Source organism: Ipomoea triloba, chromosome 15 (genome assembly GCF_003576645.1).
Source record: "Ipomoea triloba cultivar NCNSP0323 chromosome 15, ASM357664v1".
Lineage (NCBI taxonomy): Eukaryota > Viridiplantae > Streptophyta > Magnoliopsida > Solanales > Convolvulaceae > Ipomoea > Ipomoea triloba.
Genome location: NC_044930.1, coordinates 24958437 through 24976269, shown reverse-complemented (window position 1 = coordinate 24976269; position 17833 = coordinate 24958437). Strand labels below are relative to the sequence as shown.

The window sequence follows — 17833 nt, the reverse complement described above, 5'->3', positions numbered from 1 at the left end:
TCCGGATCCATGTTTACAATTTTAGAACTCTATATTCACAATTAACTCATAAGCTAATTATTTTATCAAACAGTGTCATTATGCTCATCACTTTACCTATTCAGTATACCTCGAACTATATATATATATATATATATATTTCTATTCAAATGTGGCCGCGTCTTCCCGTGCGGCCGGTGCAGAATACACCACTATGTATACAAATATATACCACTCAATGTTAGAAAATGCATAGTTAAGACGCGGCCACACCTGATTATGACTATATATATATATATATATACTGGCTCCTTCAGCCAGAAGTGAAATTGTTGATGAGATTTGCATTGTCATAGGGAATGTGAGGAAGAATTTTCGGAGAACCCGAATTCGATTTTCGCAAGTGGCGATTTTTCCTGAGCGAGATTTGGATCCGGACTGTTAAACAGACGGAGAAAGATCCGGTGAATTAAAAAAAAAAAAAAAAAAAAAAAAAGTGAATGTGGCTATAAATTGGCATGGTCCATGCAGCATTTCATCAACCACTCTCACACAAAGTCGAGACTTACCATAGCCCTCTCCCAATTGAGGTATGATTGGTATCCATCTTTAATCTATTCTTCTTTTTCTTGGTCTCAGTATACTAATAGAAAATGTGTGAAATTTAGGTTGCTTTTATTTTAATTCTTCACTTTTTCATTCTGCTTTTTGTTTTCAAATTATTGGCCTAGAGAATTATAAAGTAAACTATTTTCTGTTTTTACTTTTCTAAAAAACTGAATAATTTCTCCCATTATTAGTTCACCCACATTTTTTTATTGGTAAATTCACGAGGTGTTCTATGTGGTCGGAGTCCCGGGAATCGAACCCAGGTTCTTTCAAAATTCTGCTTCAAAAAAAAAGATCACTTGCCAATTGAGCTATCCCATTGAATTTAATTTGACCACCTTTAAACTCATAAAGTTAGAAATACTTAGGGTGTGTTTGGTTAGCATATAGGAATCAGAATTATAACTGGAATTAAATACTTGATAATGGTAATGAGTTTTGGTAAAACTATTTTTCAAAATAATTATAAGGATAGTATATGTAACCACCTGATTTTACATTTTAATGTTCACATCCAAGACAATACATTCAAATTTGACATTATATGTGGGAAGGTCCGAGCAAAATTATACAAAAGATAGAGTCGTTTTCATAATATTACAAATTTCAAAAGTTTGTGATATTTATGAAAATGATTGCACTCACTTTTTACTTAGGGTGTTTTTGATAACTCAAAAAATGATTCTCGAAAATCATTTTCTGGACTTTTGGTGTTTAGCAACGTCCGGAAAATGTGTTCAATGGGAATACCCAATTCTTTGGAAAATGGCTTCGTGTGAGAGAGGGAAGTCGTCCCTCTCCAGTCCGGTGGACTGGTTCCTGCCGGAAACCAGAGGAGCGACGACTGCTCTAATTTTCGGCGGAAACTAGAGCAGCGATGTTGGTTTTTTTTATAATAAATATTATTAATTATATTATATATTTTTATATTTTAAATAAACTAATATAAATATATAATTGTACATTTTTACTCATTTTTCAGAAAATGAACCAAATACACAAATACAGTTTTCCAGAATGCAACCAAACACAGAAAATGAAACTGTTTTATGAAAAATGACTCATTTTTTCATAAATCATTTTCCTGCTTTCTAAACACAACTTTAATTTTTTATCTATCAATCTTGTAGATCAATGGTTTAGATTTTGTCCACACATATAATTCTTGCATGGGGAGATGTTCTCATATGAATTGGATTATATATTTATATATATGGTAATTAATGCAGTGAAAAATAAAATTGTAGGAGTTACATTATTGGTGAGTTTGGAGATGGCAGTAGAAATGGGAGGTAACGGCAAGCTAGTGACAATGGAGATCGGAAGCGATGGCATTGCTCTGATTACTCTCTCCAACCCGCCGGTAAATGCATTGACACTTTCCGGTACGTAAACCTCCTTCCATAACATCACTCTATATGACAAGTAGACTAAAACTATAACTTTTGAAAAGTTAGAGGACACATTACAACCATAAAAATTTGGGAATATAATTAAAAAGACAAGTAGAAAATAATTGAGAGATTAAAATTGTATTTTTTATATTTGAATTTTACATTAAATGTTCTATTTAACACAATAGTCAATTTTTTATGATGAGATAATTTGCTATCATTATTTTAGGGTGCACACTAGTCAATTTTGTTTTGTGACGTTAGTCGGCAAAGAGTCACAAGGAAGTAAATCAATTTAAGTTGACCATCGTTAATAGGTTAAAATAAGTAAGTTTTGAATTATTTGACCACTATTAGCTATTTGACTTGCTTAAAAACTCAATATAAATATTTGTTTAATTAGCTTTTTATAGCAGTTTATTGCTCCAAAACGCTAAAATTAAAAAAGCTATTCAAAAAAACAGTTTTTTCGATCAACTTTTTGAAAAAGTCATTTTGCACGTAATCCAACTAATTTACTAAACATCTTTCTACAATTAGCTAATACTATCAACTAGTCAAACCACTAACCCAATCAGCTAACAGTTATCAGCTAATCGTTATTTACCAAACACTCCAGCAACAGTATTTTAGCCTGCATAGGCAGTTCAACTGGTCACATGGTTAATTGAAGTTTGGGAATTTCACCGGCAACAGTATAGGGCAACCTCTAAAAGTAAATCATTCCAAAAAATTTGTCGGGCCCTTAAGGTTGGGAATTCAACATTTTGGAGCAAAATAAAGTAATAATATTTTAAAGAGCTAATTAGGAGGTGAAAGATCAAAATCGGCTAATATTTTCCGTTGCTGCTTTAACTGTTCCCTAACCGTTTTTTGATTTATTTATTATGGCTTAAAACTTCTGCAAACCATTAAACAAAACTGTGCTTTGCTTTAACATTCCCGTCGATCTAAATCGGCATACTAAACTTGGGTTTCTCTTCGGCATTTTGTCAAACACCTTCTCACTTCAACATCAAAGAAGATGACGCCTCCAAGAGTTGATAAAGTCGGGCTAAAATGGCCCAACTGGTACTCCGTGTTCATCTATTTATTTTGTTTCTTAGTTTCCCAGTGGTTTTTGACTTTCTAGAGGTTTAGAATGTGCGAATGCTTGTTGATATGGACAATAAACCTGGATTTGTGTGTTAAACATTTCATGTGGGTTCATTTCTCAGCACTTTGAGTTCTGTCAGTTCAATCATTAATTTCATATCTATGCTAACTTTCTGGTGGTTGTGGCGTTTAACGATTAATGGTGGGTAACAGTGATTGCCGAAATGAAGGAACATTATCGAGAAGCAATGGAAAGAGATGATGTCAAAGGAGTAGTCTTAACTGGTGAGTTTTGAGATGGACATAGTAATGATCATGTATAGAAGCTTGATAGATGTAACTATGAAAACATTAGCACTTCTTTGCTGTCACAGAACTTTTTTTCTTATATAAAGAAGCGAAAATTATGTCTTATATGTAATTGATGCTGTCATACTAGTATTCCTTGTCATTCAACTTATTCCCAATCTTGTCAGGTCTATTTTTATTGTGGGAGATTAGAAAAGCTCACTGCTATTTTATGTTTTATGAATTTATTCTTTACAGGCACTGGTGGTAAATTTTGTGGGGGTCTTGATGTTAATATTTTGCAGAAAGTTCACAATACTGGTAGTCACAATTCACACATCTTGTCCATATCATATATGAAGTGTCATTTAATAATTAACTTTACTTTTCCTCTTTCATTTTTTTTTTTTTGGGATCTTCCAGGGGATATCTCATATTTGCCAGATTCTTCAGTTGATCTAATAATGAACACAATAGAAAGTAATATGTTTGGTGCAATTACATATTTTTTATGAAATCGTGAGTTGTCTACTAATTTTTTTTGGGGTCATTTTTCTCACATTTTGTTTGTCTAGATGCCAAAAAGCCTACTGTTGCTGCCATTCATGGATTTGCCCTTGGTGGGGGCTTGGAATTGGCTATGGTTTGTTTCTAGTATCAACTTTAATGCTTGAATGGAATCTACCAAATTCTAGAGCTTCCGAATTTTATGAGATTCATTTGTTAATTCCATATAGGGATGCAATGTTAGAATTGCAACTCCAAGATCTGAACTTGCCTTACCTGAGCTGAAGTTTGGAATAATTCCAGGTTGTGGAGGTATTGCTTGGATTGGGTTATCAATTTGTCATCTCAGTGTTAATTTTAGATAATATGCAAATCTTTTGCATAGAAACTTAGATTTTTGTTTGTATTTTATAAGGCACTCAGCGTCTTCCCAGGCTTGTTGGGGTATCAAAAGCTGTCGAGTTATTGATGGTAAGACTTTTGAATTTTAATGCTAGAACAGGTACTTTTAGTTGATATGATGATGGCAACTTACCTACTGCAACTGCATTTTCAGACAACCAATAGTATAACTTCTGAAGAAGGAAAGGAACTTGGCCTTATTGATGCTGTTGTATCTTCTGAGGAGCTCTTAGTTGCTTCTCGTCTCTGGGCACTTGATATCGTAGAAGGGAGAAAATCTCGCATCAATACTCTTCAGAAGACTGATAAACTTGAACCCGTCCATAAATCTTCTGAGATTCTGAAAACTGCAAGACAACAAGCAATGAAGACACATTCAAAGTTTCCTCATTACATAGCATGTCTTGATGTTATTGAAGAAGGAGTTATTTCTGGAGGACTTTCAGGTGTATTGAAGGTGAAGCTATCTATAAATACATCCTTTAGTTGATGGGTATATTTCTTCATGGGCATGCAAAACTATTTGCACATGTTTATTAACAAAACATCTCTGGTTAACAATTATTTCAATTTACTACTTGCAGGAACGAGAGGTATCAAGAGAACTGGTACTGTCAAAACCTTGTAGAGGTCTTCTTCATGTCTATTTTGCTGAACGTGCAACTTCAAAGGTACAATTGTCTTTCTCGATATCAATGCACAACTCGTTGCTACTTGCTATCGAGTCCAAAGTTTGTTTGTTTTTTTGTGCATTTTGATTTTCATTTCATTTTCCAAACATAGTAACACATATTGAATAACATAAGATTGCAGCTCAAAAAAATATGCATTCATAGACATTGAGGTTCTCAAAGAATGCAAATTTATGGACACATTTTTGCTAATGTGAAGAGTTTGTGTTGCCATATACACATGTTCTTACTTGATAACCAGAGGACACAAAATACTTAAATATTGTTACTTTCCAGGCAGTGTCTGGTGCATAAACGTAGAGTCTATTCTACAGAACTATTCTTTCAAACAATCCCAAAGTCCTGTTATGTGTGCAGGTTCCAGGTGTTACCAATAGCCATCTTAAACCCCAAAAAGTGGAAAAAGTTGCTGTAATTGGTGGTGGTTTAATGGGTACTGGCATTGCTACAGCTCTAATTGTCAGCAATATACATGTCATACTTAAAGAAGTCAATTATGAATCTGTTCAGAAGGCCATGAAATCAATTGAAGGTTAGTACTCCCTCCCTGGATATGACTTTTGAGAATATTGGTAATATGCTGATTATCATCTCAATAAGATAGCACATTAAAGCAAGAGTACGACATATTTTTGGGGTGGGAGGAGTTTGTGTCTGCTATATCGATGGCCTTTAGAATTCTCTGGGAAGGGTGCTCACAACATTTTTTTTAATCACAATTCTCTGAGGCTTTTAATGCCTTAGAAAAGGTGGAGAACTAATACATGTGAAAGTTTGAAAGCTCAGCCTATTGAAAGGTTGTCTGCTTTCAAAAAAACATAACAGTTGAAAAAAGTCTGCTGTTTTGAGCGAATTCTAAATAAATGTAAAGAAAATCTTTCAAGTTCACTTATATTTTTGGGCTTCAATAATTCACTGTCCAAGTAAATTCTGTTTACACAATCATAATATAACTGGTTTGCACTTTTCTGCAACATATCTACATGTTGTGCAGGATCTTAAAACTATTGTCTACTAGTACAAGTATATGTACACACACAGTATTTATGCACATGCCACACACACATAGTATGTATGTTTATGATGCATGTCTTGTGTTATTCAGTTAATGTAAATGGCCTAGTAACAAGAGGTGAGCTACAGTTGGACCAAGTGAAGAAAACATTGTCCCTTCTAAAAGGTGTTACAGACTATGAAGATTTCAAAAATGTGGATATGGTCATAGAGGTAAACCATATGTCCCTTCTCTCTCTGGGTCACCCTAATTCTGACACTCCAGGATGCCCAGTTCTATTTACACTTTTCTGTGTTGCCCTAAATAACCTGACCTAAATACTGTGCTAAAAGTAAAACTTTGGATGTTGCTCATTGCAGACATGTATGATTTCTCTAAACCTTATACTTCTTAATATTGGATTGTGTTAAAGGCTTTCTCTACTTATTACTGTCATCATTTCTTGCTGTCAGGCTGTATTTGAGGACCGAGAATTGAAACAATCAGTTTTTGAAGAAATTGAGAAGATCTGTCCTCCTCATTGTATCTTGGCATCAAATACATCCACTATTGATCTTAATGAAATTGGAGCAAGGACAAATTCTCAAGATCGTATTCTGGGAACACACTTATTCAGGTAAGAAAGGCCTTCACTAAGCATATTTCTATTAATTTCTTCATGCTCTAATTTTTTATGGGTCTTTTTCTCCTTTTTTTAGTCCTGCTCATGTCATGCCTCTTTTGGAAATCGTGCGATCAGAAACCACTTCTAGTCAAGTAATACTTGATGTTTTGAAATTTTCGAAAGTCCTGAAGAAAATTCCTATAGTGGTTAAAAACTGCACTGGCTTTGCTGTCAACCGAACCTTCTTCCCATATATGCAAGGAGCAGATTTGTTGGCAAATTTGGGGGTTGATATATTTAGAATTGATCGAGTGATCAGTGAATTCGGCATGCGGATAGGCCCTTTTCAGTAAGCAATCTGCTCTCACATTTTATACCAATATATTATACACAACAGCTTGGAATTGCATAAATGTTTGTTGCTGTTACTCATTGAACTGTTCTACACTTCTGGATATTTTATAATATTCTTAGTACTTTCTATACATGTAACTTTTGAATGAGTATGTGGCATTTACTTCTTGCTTAAAGTTGGTGGAATGTTTGTATAATGCAATGATGCCATAAGAAGTTCTATAATGATTTTTTAAAATTTCCATTGAATTTGCAGGCTTTTTGATTTGTCAGGATATGGCATATTTCTAGCTGGAGTAGGACAATTTGTTGCTGCATTTCCTGATCGCACTTTCCAGTCTCCTTTAGTTCAACTTATGATTGAAAATGGACGCACAGGTAAGTAGTCTATTTGTACTTTCCAAGTAACAAGCATTTGATAAATCTTCCAAAGGCAAGGAGAAAGAGGAATCATTAACTTTGACATTCCAGGTAAGAAGGATGGAAAAGGTTTCTACCTATATGTGAAGGGAAAGAAGCCAGAACCCGATACATCTGTCTTGCAAATCGTTGAAGAATCTAGACGGTTTACAAAAGTTATGCCCGGAGGAAAGGTATAACACAGTTCAACAACTCTCTTCCACATTTTCTCAGTCGCAAATCATTGAATATGACTCTTTACATGCTTGTCTTACTGCCATTTGCAGCCAATATCTGTAACAGACCAAGATATCTTGGAGATGATGTTCTTTCCGGTCATAAATGAGGCGTGCCGTGTTATTGAAGAACGAATAGTTGTCAGAGCTTCAGACCTTGATATTGCTTCTGTCCATGGGATGAAATTCCCTTCAGAAACGTATAAACTATATTCAACTCTTCAATATGCAAGTGTGTTATGCCAATGGGATTCTTCTCTTTTACACCCTTAGCTTCATCAATATGTGTAGTTTCACTATCAACGTAAACTACTTTGACTTGTGACCTGGCTCTGATACCACTTACTAGATCAAGCGCTTACCGCTTACGCCAAAAGCTATTACTAGTAGCAAATGCGCACTTTATTTCTTTATGCCGCGACACATTTTCGAGACGCTGGGTGCTGGTCTTGACCCTTTAATCCCTTTACCAGCCTCTGTCCAACAATCCCTCGGCCACCGGGTGCTAGACTTGGCCTTTACCGTCTTCCTCCCAACAATCCATCAGCCACCGGGTACAAGACTTGGCCTTTACCAGCCTCCACCCAACAATCTCTCAACCACTGGGTGTTAGACTTGGCCTTTATCCCCATCTGTCTAACACAACAATTTCCTTTATCTGTGTTGTGTAATTGAGCTTTTTGTTTTGTTGGTTGCAGGGGAGGTATAATGTTCTGGGCAGATTCAATTGGACCAAAGTACATATACTCAAAGCTAAAGAGTTGGTACGAGGCATATGGTAACTTCTTCAAGCCCTCGCACTTGTTGGAAGACAGAGCTGCTAAAGGCATTCCCTTGGGAGGGAATTTAGAATGATGTATTCTGTTTCAATCGACACATACATGTTTTTATTGAAATTAAGCTCTGCTCTTTCACATGTCTATTTCACCTTCGTCTACATATAAATAAGGCTTGGGCTCTTTATGATTATAAAAAGTATATATATCATATTTTGTTCAATTCTCCCCTGATACGATATGATTCCTGCTAAATTTTATGATCTGTGCCCCTGATACGATATGATTCCTGCTAAATTTTATGATCTGTGGAGTTGTGTTTGTAGCACAATAATATAGTGATGTGATCTGTGGAGTTGTGTTTGTAGCACAATAATATAGTGATGGCTTGGGCTCTTTATGATTATAAAAAGTATATATATCATATTTTGTTCAATTCTCCCCTGATACGATATGATTCCTGCTAAATTTTATGATCTGTGCCCCTGATACGATATGATTCCTGCTAAATTTTATGATCTGTGGAGTTGTGTTTGTAGCACAATAATATAGTGATGTGATCTGTGGAGTTGTGTTTGTAGCACAATAATATAGTGATGAGTTGTAGAATGGACAGAGTGTCTCAACTCTGGTGACTAGTGGAGTTGAAGCCCGCATGAGCAACTCAATTGGTCACAGAGATAAAGTTTGAGAACAATGACTCGAAATGAGTATCACTTATCCAGCTGAGTTAACATGCATGATTTACATCCTCTAATGTTTTGTTGAGTCGGAGTGTGGGGACCCTTGAAGTTGGGAATTCAACCTTCTAGAAACAATGAGAATGAAGAAAGAGAGCTTTCACATTTCTAACCCCGGCTTGAACCTATAAATGGCATACATGATAGTTTTTTTTTTTTTTTTTTGAAATACATGATAGTTTATAACGAAGGAAGGTAAACTATTTACTTTTGATTTTTGAACAACCTTATAGTAAGATTTAGACTAATAAATATTTTAAATAATTTGCATATTAGAACACAAATAAGGATAAGCATCTCAATATTTGTTAACTAGTTGAAGATCTGATTATATTCTATAGGGTCATACCGAATAATACTTTTCAACGAAGTACAACTCGAAGTTTTTACATTTTACAATATTAATGATTTACTAAACTAGAACTCACACATATTTAAACATTAATCTTGTAAACAACTTTCTGAAGAGTAATACAGTACAATTTGAGCTAATCTTATAGATTACACAAATTGTCACAAATCTGAATTTTCAATTTTGCTTGTTCGAATCATATATGGAGTCGCTACTCCGAATATGCTTATGTTATGCACCTTGAAGTTTCCTTGTAGGTAAGGATTGAATTTTAAATTCTCTTAAACAGGTTTCTCAAACGTTGATCGAGTGTCTTGGTATTACAAGGTCCCTTTATACAGTAGATTAGCCCCTAGAATTTTGTAATCAAAGATCACGTTCATGAGAGCTCCAACATTCACATACGACACTTCTCAAACACCATCTTTGCTACGATATCCAAAATAATTTTTCGATTATGTCATAAATCTCAAAATAGTCCTCACTCCTCAACTACCAATTCACCTAAAATGGTCCCTTGATTGTGAAAATTTTGCTCAATTTAGTCTTTTTGTATAAATAATGGACTAAAATGAGTAAAAAATTTCATAATCGAAACTCGAAAGACCATGCATTTTGGAACAATTGATAATTGAAGATCAATTTAAGAATTATAAAATAGTCGATATACCATTTTATATACTCCCTCTGTCCCATTTTACCTGTCATGTTTACTATTCATTGGTCAAACCAACTCTTTCTTCATTGCTTATTTTCTTTAATAATTTTTAATTATTTTTAAATTTGATTTTTTGTGTTTAATAGTACTTTTAATGTAGTTTCTAAATATATAAATTTTATATACTAATACTAAATTTATTATTATGAAAATTTTAATTAAAAATAACTTCAGTCAAGCCTCGTTAACCAAATCAAACAAACAAAATGGGACGGAGGTAGTATTAACTTTTAAGGTTATTTGAAAAACAGGAAAATGACTTCTGGAAAATGTTTTTTGAAAAATGAGTCATTTTTCAGAAAACATTTTCTTTTGCACTGTTTGGTTGCATTCTGGAAAACTATCTTGATGTGTTTGGTTTATTTTATAGAAAATGTGTAAATGTATAATTTTATATTTTAATTATTTAATTTAAAATATAAAAAATTATAATTGACATCCCAAAACGGGAAGAAGAGAGAGCCAATAGCCAATGCAAAATAAAGAAATTATGATTTCCAAAGTCACAAATCCATTGTATTTATAGGTGGAAATGTAAGAATTATAAATTCGTATGGTTTTTCAAAAGGAAAGTGTAATTATTTATTGGATAAGGATCAAATAAGCCCTCGAAGTATGCCCAATAATGCAATTAAACCTTCAAACTATAAAAAAATAAAAAATAAAAAAATAAAAAAAGCTTCAGTCAAGCCCTTGAAACCTGCAAAAAAGTGCAATTAAACCTATTAGCGGGTAATCAACATGTTAATGCTGAGTTGTAGCTTACTTGAGCACTAATTTAGATTTCATGTCAATTTAATAGCGTGTGTATGTTTTCATCTCATTTTTAGTACTTATTTAATGCAATATTTAAAGATATATTAAAAATCAAAATGATAAAACTATATTTTGGATGGCGGTAGTCTTTTTTTTTTTTTTTTCATGGCGCATGTATTGATAAGGTAGGCTTTTTATGTCTTCCCTTCAGGTATGCATCACCAGTTCTTTTTCATCACCCAATCAGTTTTAAAATTATTGCATTAAATGAGTACTAAAAATGAGATGGAAGCATACACAATCAATTAAATTGACATGGATCTAAATTAGTGCTCAAGTTACAACTTAGCATTAACATGTTTTACCTGCTAATAGGTTAAATTACACTTTTTTTTATAGGTTTCAAGGGCTTGATAGAATTTTTTTTAGTTTGAGGGCTTAATTCTAGTCAAAGACTTTGTGGTCTGGTGGCACCCGGTTTACACTCTCATGTAGAATGATTATTTGACCATTATCCCTTATTTATTTAAGGTCTTTAACTACTACTGTGAAATGACAATTTTGTCCAATAATATTGATATTACTAAATTGTCCCCAAGTTTAGACGGAAAAATTTTGACAATCACTTCTTTCGATCATTATTATGGGTGTAATAGTATGCTAAATAACTTCTATGTTAACTTGGAGATTCACTGCTACATATCTTCATATATAAATAACGCTGTGTGATATGCTTGTAACATGAGTGTTTGGTAGTGGGTAAGTAAACTATATACGTATGATATTAGTGTGTTTGCCTTCTGTACGTATGTAATTATAATTTAGTGTATCGGGTAAATTCGGGTACGTATAAAATTATTGTGATATGGTATGTTTGCGTAGATTTGGGTAAATTAGTTTAGAATATAAAATTTAGTGTATCGTATATGCATGGAAAGCTCAGGGACGGAGTCAGAAAATCGACTGAATGGGGTGAAATTTAAATTACGTTAAAAATGTCAATGACAAAATATCAAACAGTCATAATAATGTTAAAATACAAAATACATTATAAATTATAATATAATGTTTTTGATATATTACATAATAGTTGGGGTCGAAGTCAAAAATATATACTTGAGTGGTGAAAAAGTGAAAATATTTGTACACTATATTCATACATACTTTTTAATTTTAATTTGTTTTAGTTGGAGCATTTAATTTGTGAAAGAATGAAAGAGATAAAATAAGAGTAAGTGTTGCTAATAAAATTTGAACCTATGACATAGGCTTTTTAACATCAAGTTTGGAGTTTAACCAACTAAATTACCCAAACTATTAACAATTTAATATAAATATAAGTTTTATATACACTTTAATGTTATATATGTGTATGCATACATACATATATATATATATATACAAAGGGGTGCGGTGGGGGTGGGGTGTGGGTGGGGGAGTGGGGCCAGCTGCCCCACTGTCCCCACACTGGCTCCGTCATTGGGAACGCTTGTTTGTATAAAATAATATTTGAGTATAAAGGCACTGGTATATATTTATTAAGTAAAGGAATTTATATGCTATATGCTGTGAATTTATGTTTTTGAGGAATATTGGTTACATGATTGAAACCATCTCATATACTTTGGAGAATATGAATACGTGGTTTAAGTGTAGCGTTATATGATTATGGTTGATCAAGTTTGAATTAAATATTGTGGATTGAGGATTATCTATGTGTATATATTTTGGTCTTGGTGGTGAATTTTGGTTTGGCCATGGTGCCTATTTTATTCTGGAAAAAATTGGTTTTGAAAAATTATTGAGAGTCGAAGAACTCTCCGTTTGGTGATATTTTTGAAAATATATTTTCACGTATATGGTTATACAAGTTTGGAAATCTATTTTGGTATAAAGGTTATATAAATTTATTTTTATTTTGTCCTGGAGGAGGATGTGACCTGGTCTGGTGCTATTATTATTTTCAGTGAGCAGTTAAAATATACTGACTCACTAGAGGTTGAAAATTTTCATGTTTTTTCGAGTACTATTGACTTTGTTACAATGTAGTATCTATTTATAGCTATTTTCTCAACCAAATGAAGCACGAAGAAGAACTAATATCGCCTCCACTGAGGCTCGAAACCACCCCTCCCATGTGCGGTGCAACCGGGTGCCACTAGAAACTTCCTATTTATTGAAATATATTGACTCGCTAGAGAGTTGAAAAATTCCATGTTTATTTTAAAGGGTGAGTAGTTGAAATAATTACTGACTCACTAGGGAGTTGGAAAATTCCTATTTATTTTGAGGAGTATTCAGTAGAAACTTATCCTGAATACTAGGCTATATATGTCTTGTTAATTTGAGTAGTGGTTAGGGAAGCCTACCAATTGAGTGATTACCCTATTTGAGTAATAAATAGTAGAAACATATCCTGACCAATCATTATTCTATGGACCATAGTCCACACATCTATGTAAACCATAAATAAAAGATACATTTTTAATATATTAAAGACACATTATTTAAGTTCTGAATGTACATTATTTTGTATACAATTAAATAATGTACGTTTAATACATAAATAATGCATCTTTAGTATATATATTAAAATTAAATGTACTCATAACCTTTTATTCATGGTCTACATAAAAATTTGTCAATTTGTATACATAAAAATATGGCTCATTTACTTTAATTTTTAATTTACATTCTGAAATTCGATTAATAAATCGTGAGATATGCTCCGACAATAAAACAAAACAAAACAAACTGCTAGTGGTTGAATTGTCATCTTTCTACTTTCTAGTTTCTACCACAAAGTATGTAGTGGTTGAATTGTCATCTTTCCACTTTCTACCACAAAAGTAGACAACTACACATATTTCATTTTCATCTGCTAATTTACCGGGAAGCCTTCATGTTTTATTTATTATTGAGTTAATACCACAAAGGCACAAATGGTCATCTTATTATTGGTTTGGTATTTTATGTAATCCTTAAGATCAAAATACGTATTTTGACTTTCATTTTTACCACAAATAATTATTTGTTAAGATTTTGAGTGTTAAATTTAGGGGTATTATTCTCAAATTAATATGATTATTATTACCTCTTTTAGAGAATTATATGTGGGTTAATTTAATATGAATATAATAGATGAATTGATGCTTTATCCTAACGTCACGTCTGTGCGCAATTCAAGTGTTCCAACACCATCAATTGTAGTTGTTAAATAAATGCAATTTAGAGAAACACTCAACTGAGTTGGTCACACTGACTTGATAACCACAAGCTTTCAAGTTTGATTTTCGGTAGGAGCTGTCATTGGTCTTCTTAGTTTGAATCGATAAGCTATGACTCCAATGAGCAACCTACATAGACTGGTTTAATTACCTCCTTTTAGGTCACAACTCACAAAGTGGATTTCACCCAAATCACACATATGAATTGCAGATGTTGACTTTTTGTAAATTAAAAAATAAATGTATTTTGAAAATATTAAAAAATTAATTCTCTCTCAGATATTTTAATTCAATATAAGAATGTGATAACATCTTAACACTATATATAAAAAGTAAAAACTTTATATATTTATAAATTAACTTTATATTACTAACTCTTATTTATATATGTTATTTTTCCCTCTTAAATTCTATCACCTTCTAGTGTTCATCTCCTGAGTGGTAATAAAATTCTTTTATATACATTGGTTGTTCATTAATTCCCCAATCCTACCACAAATTAAAAAGGAATCTATTTTTTAGTAGAGTTAATTCCATTTTTTGTCCTAGATTTATAGGTGGCAATCCACTTTAAGTCCTTTTTTATTAGAACATTCACTTTTGGTCCTAGTATTATTATGACATGATCATTTTTATCCTTTATCAACAAAATAGTTAAAATATCATTAAATACAGGGGCTTTTTACTCTTTAATTATGGATGTTTTCATAAAAATAAACATAAAAAATATAGCAGTTCAACATACTTTGTATAAAAATGATTGAAATGTCTTTGTATTTGACGATATTTCGACGATTTTGTTGATGGAGGATTAAAAATGGTCATACCGCAATAATACTAGGACCAAATGAGGATGTCCTAATAAAAAAGGACTAAAAGTGGATTGTCACATATAAATCTAGGACTAAAAATGGAATTAACTCTTTTTAGTACTAGAATGAATACTCCTCCCGATGGGGCTTAAACCCATGACCTCTTATTTGAAAAGTCACTTCGTACCACTAAATCACAAGGTCATTGACAATTAAAAAAAAAAAAATCTACTCAATAATCAAATACAAAAATATCCAATCAAATATCATCACATAAGGAAATGAATATTATAAAGTAATAAATTTAAGATGAAAGTGTAGTATTAATTTTTATTTTTTTTTGAAAACCAACACACCGAATGTAGTATTAATTATTTATTATTTGTGAAAGTGTTTTTTTAAGCTTGTGTATATCAACAATAACTTCTATTTTTAGAATTTCAAAATAAGTACACCGTATTTATTTATTCAAATTTATCAACTTATATCATAAAATTGTATTTATGTGCCTATAAACACAAATTATGTACCTAAATCAAATTTGAAAAATAAGTAATTAAATATATAACATGTGTATGTGTATTTTGTTGTGTTGTGATTTTTTGTATCTTGTGTTATGAAATTTTGTACTTTACAAGTATTAATTATGTACCTCGTCGTTTCGATCAAGGGTCCATAATACTATATGGACCATTGTCCATGATATAAATTGCTTGACACTACCTCTACTATTACCACTCTAAATATGTGACCATAGACTCATAAAATCGAATTCCGGTGAGCCCATTACTTTTTTAAACTGAAAATGATTATAAAAATATAAAATAGATACTACCTTGTAAAGAATTATAAGTGTCTTTAAAAACAATCGCACTTGCCTTTCATGTGTTCAAAAATATAAGTTTCGTTTCGTGGCGACAAGCGTTGTTAGAGCATCCTTATCAATGGAGTTTTTTCGCGATTTTTGAGGAGTTTTTTTAAGTGTGATTAGGAAAGATAAGGAGAGGAGAAAAGATTTAAAAAAAAAAGGAAAAAAAAATAAATAAAAAGAAAACAAAAGTTGTTGCGGAAGTCAATCTCACAGAGAAGTTAAATAACGCGCCCGGTGGGCAATTGCTGTGCGCAATATGCGCACAGCATGTCAGCCCTTCAATAATTCAATGCACTATTCCAAAATTTGAGTCTTGCAAGAGAACAAAACACCTTCTCTCTCTATATTTTCTTTCCTCCACATCATCCTACACCATTCCAAAAATCCTCAATTATCCATTGATATGGATGCTCTTATCTAAGCCATCATAACAGGCCATGAAATTTAGTACCCAGTGGCCCTTCCAAATAAAGTTATATAGTGTCTTTATTTTCTTGTCCCTCAAATAGGGAAAATTCTTCCCCTGTTGGCCTATACTTCACCCCGAATTGTAGAGAAAAAATTACAATAATTTAACAGCCTTTGATCAATGTCTTAGTGCCTGTAAGGAGTGTAACTTATCACATTATTAGTATTATTTTCACGCTGCAACTATCATGACTCGATCTTGAATCTTTCCATCTCAATCTATTACTTAAGGATCAAGAGTTAATATTCAACTCCTAGTTTGCGCTGCACATCCTAACACTCAGATTAAATTTCTAATTTTACCGTAACACAAGAGTTAAGGTTCAACTCTTATTACCCAAATTAAATAGTATTTCATAAGCTATTAGTTTTTTTTTTTTTTTTTTAATAACAAGCTATTAGGTTTTGGAAACGATACATGTAATTCGATCAGTCTGAATCTGTGAAAGCATATATTATTGTCTTATGAAAGAAAGGGATATAAGTAATCAAGTAGTTCGTTGTACGTACTACAATATTACGTAAAAGAAAAAAGTTTTCACCTTTCACAATAAATTATTGTTTGCAATGCTTTTTTTGGAAACTATTGTCTGCAATGCTAGGTAACAATAATAGGCACTTTTTTTTTAGAACAAAAAAGGAATAACAATAATAGGCACTTATATAGTTATCATATGTACCAATGCACGTGAGAAGAGATTAATTCTTCTTTTTTTTTTTTTTTAGTACTATTCACTCTATTACAATATAATATATGTTCATATATATTTTCTTAACCTACTGAAGTACAAAGAGTCAATATCCCATTAGGGTTCGAATCTGTGAACTCCTATTTGAGATAATGTCATAGTTATACTGTCTGACAACAAGGTCTTTGGTTGAGAAGATATTAATTCAATCGAATTTTAATTGAGTTATTTTTTTCTAAAGATGATTGAGTATGATACTAGCTAGTTAAATATTACGCATTGCATAATTAAATAAGTGTTCAATGAAAATAAAATAAAATTACGAGCAAATAATGATAATTCGAAATAATCAGTACAATATACTATAAATTAAAAAAAAATTAAATGTAAAATTGATGTTTAAATGACTCACTAGGGGTGCAGCAACTTTTTTTTTTTTTTGTTATGCATCAGTGCATCACTCAGAGCTATAAAATGCAATTTTTTTAATTGATGTATTATTATTATTATTATTATTATTATTATTATTATTATTATTATTATTAGAACGTTAAATGTTATTAGTTGTTATTAATACACATGAAAATATAATTATAGTTATGTTCCCCCTAAAAAAACACTAATTTTTTGTTGTACACCAAAAAAAAATGTATGTATTATGACAATAAAAAAAAAAAAACATTGCATGCCATAGTTCCACATTGGCTTTTATGGCGGTGCAACTAACAGAATGGGTAAAACCAACACTGATAATTCAACCACTCCCTTTAGTTTATATATATATATATATATATATATATATATATATATATATATATATATATATATATATATATATATATATATATAT

At 32.0% G+C, this 17833-nt stretch overlaps 1 protein-coding gene across 7 annotated transcripts; it reads left to right on the top strand.

The window, feature by feature from the left end:
- Positions 1 to 476: 476 nt before the first annotated feature.
- On the top strand, positions 477 to 8573 carry LOC116007123 (peroxisomal fatty acid beta-oxidation multifunctional protein-like). 7 transcript variants are annotated; one of them, XM_031247721.1, is made up of 19 exons: positions 477 to 569; positions 1836 to 1973; positions 3004 to 3053; positions 3291 to 3362; positions 3624 to 3686; positions 3789 to 3845; positions 3941 to 4008; positions 4103 to 4184; positions 4288 to 4343; positions 4429 to 4731; positions 4859 to 4945; positions 5324 to 5498; positions 6072 to 6193; positions 6434 to 6597; positions 6680 to 6934; positions 7196 to 7317; positions 7411 to 7532; positions 7626 to 7774; positions 8273 to 8573. In XM_031247721.1, exons 4-19 carry the CDS (start codon positions 3302 to 3304, stop codon positions 8427 to 8429), a joined length of 2043 nt encoding a protein of 680 aa, XP_031103581.1. In that variant the 5' UTR covers positions 477 to 569; positions 1836 to 1973; positions 3004 to 3053; positions 3291 to 3301; the 3' UTR covers positions 8430 to 8573. The 7 variants fall into 7 exon arrangements, with proteins under 7 accessions (XP_031103581.1, XP_031103577.1, XP_031103578.1 ...); XM_031247717.1 differs by lacking the exon at positions 3004 to 3053; XM_031247718.1 differs by lacking the exons at positions 3004 to 3053; positions 3789 to 3845.
- Positions 8574 to 17833: the final 9260 nt, after the last annotated feature.

What these genes read in the sequence shown, in the direction of transcription:
- LOC116007123 (XM_031247717.1), top strand. Translation starts at nt 1,862, where the DNA reads ATGGCAGTAGAAATGGGAGGTAACGGCAAGCTAGTGACAATGGAGATC. An exon ending in AATAATGAACACAATAGAAA is followed by an intron (nt 3,846 to 3,940) that starts GTAATATGTTTG and finishes TTGTTTGTCTAG; the next exon opens with ATGCCAAAAAGCCTACTGTT. An exon ending in AATAATTCCAGGTTGTGGAG is followed by an intron (nt 4,185 to 4,287) that starts GTATTGCTTGGA and finishes GTATTTTATAAG; the next exon opens with GCACTCAGCGTCTTCCCAGG.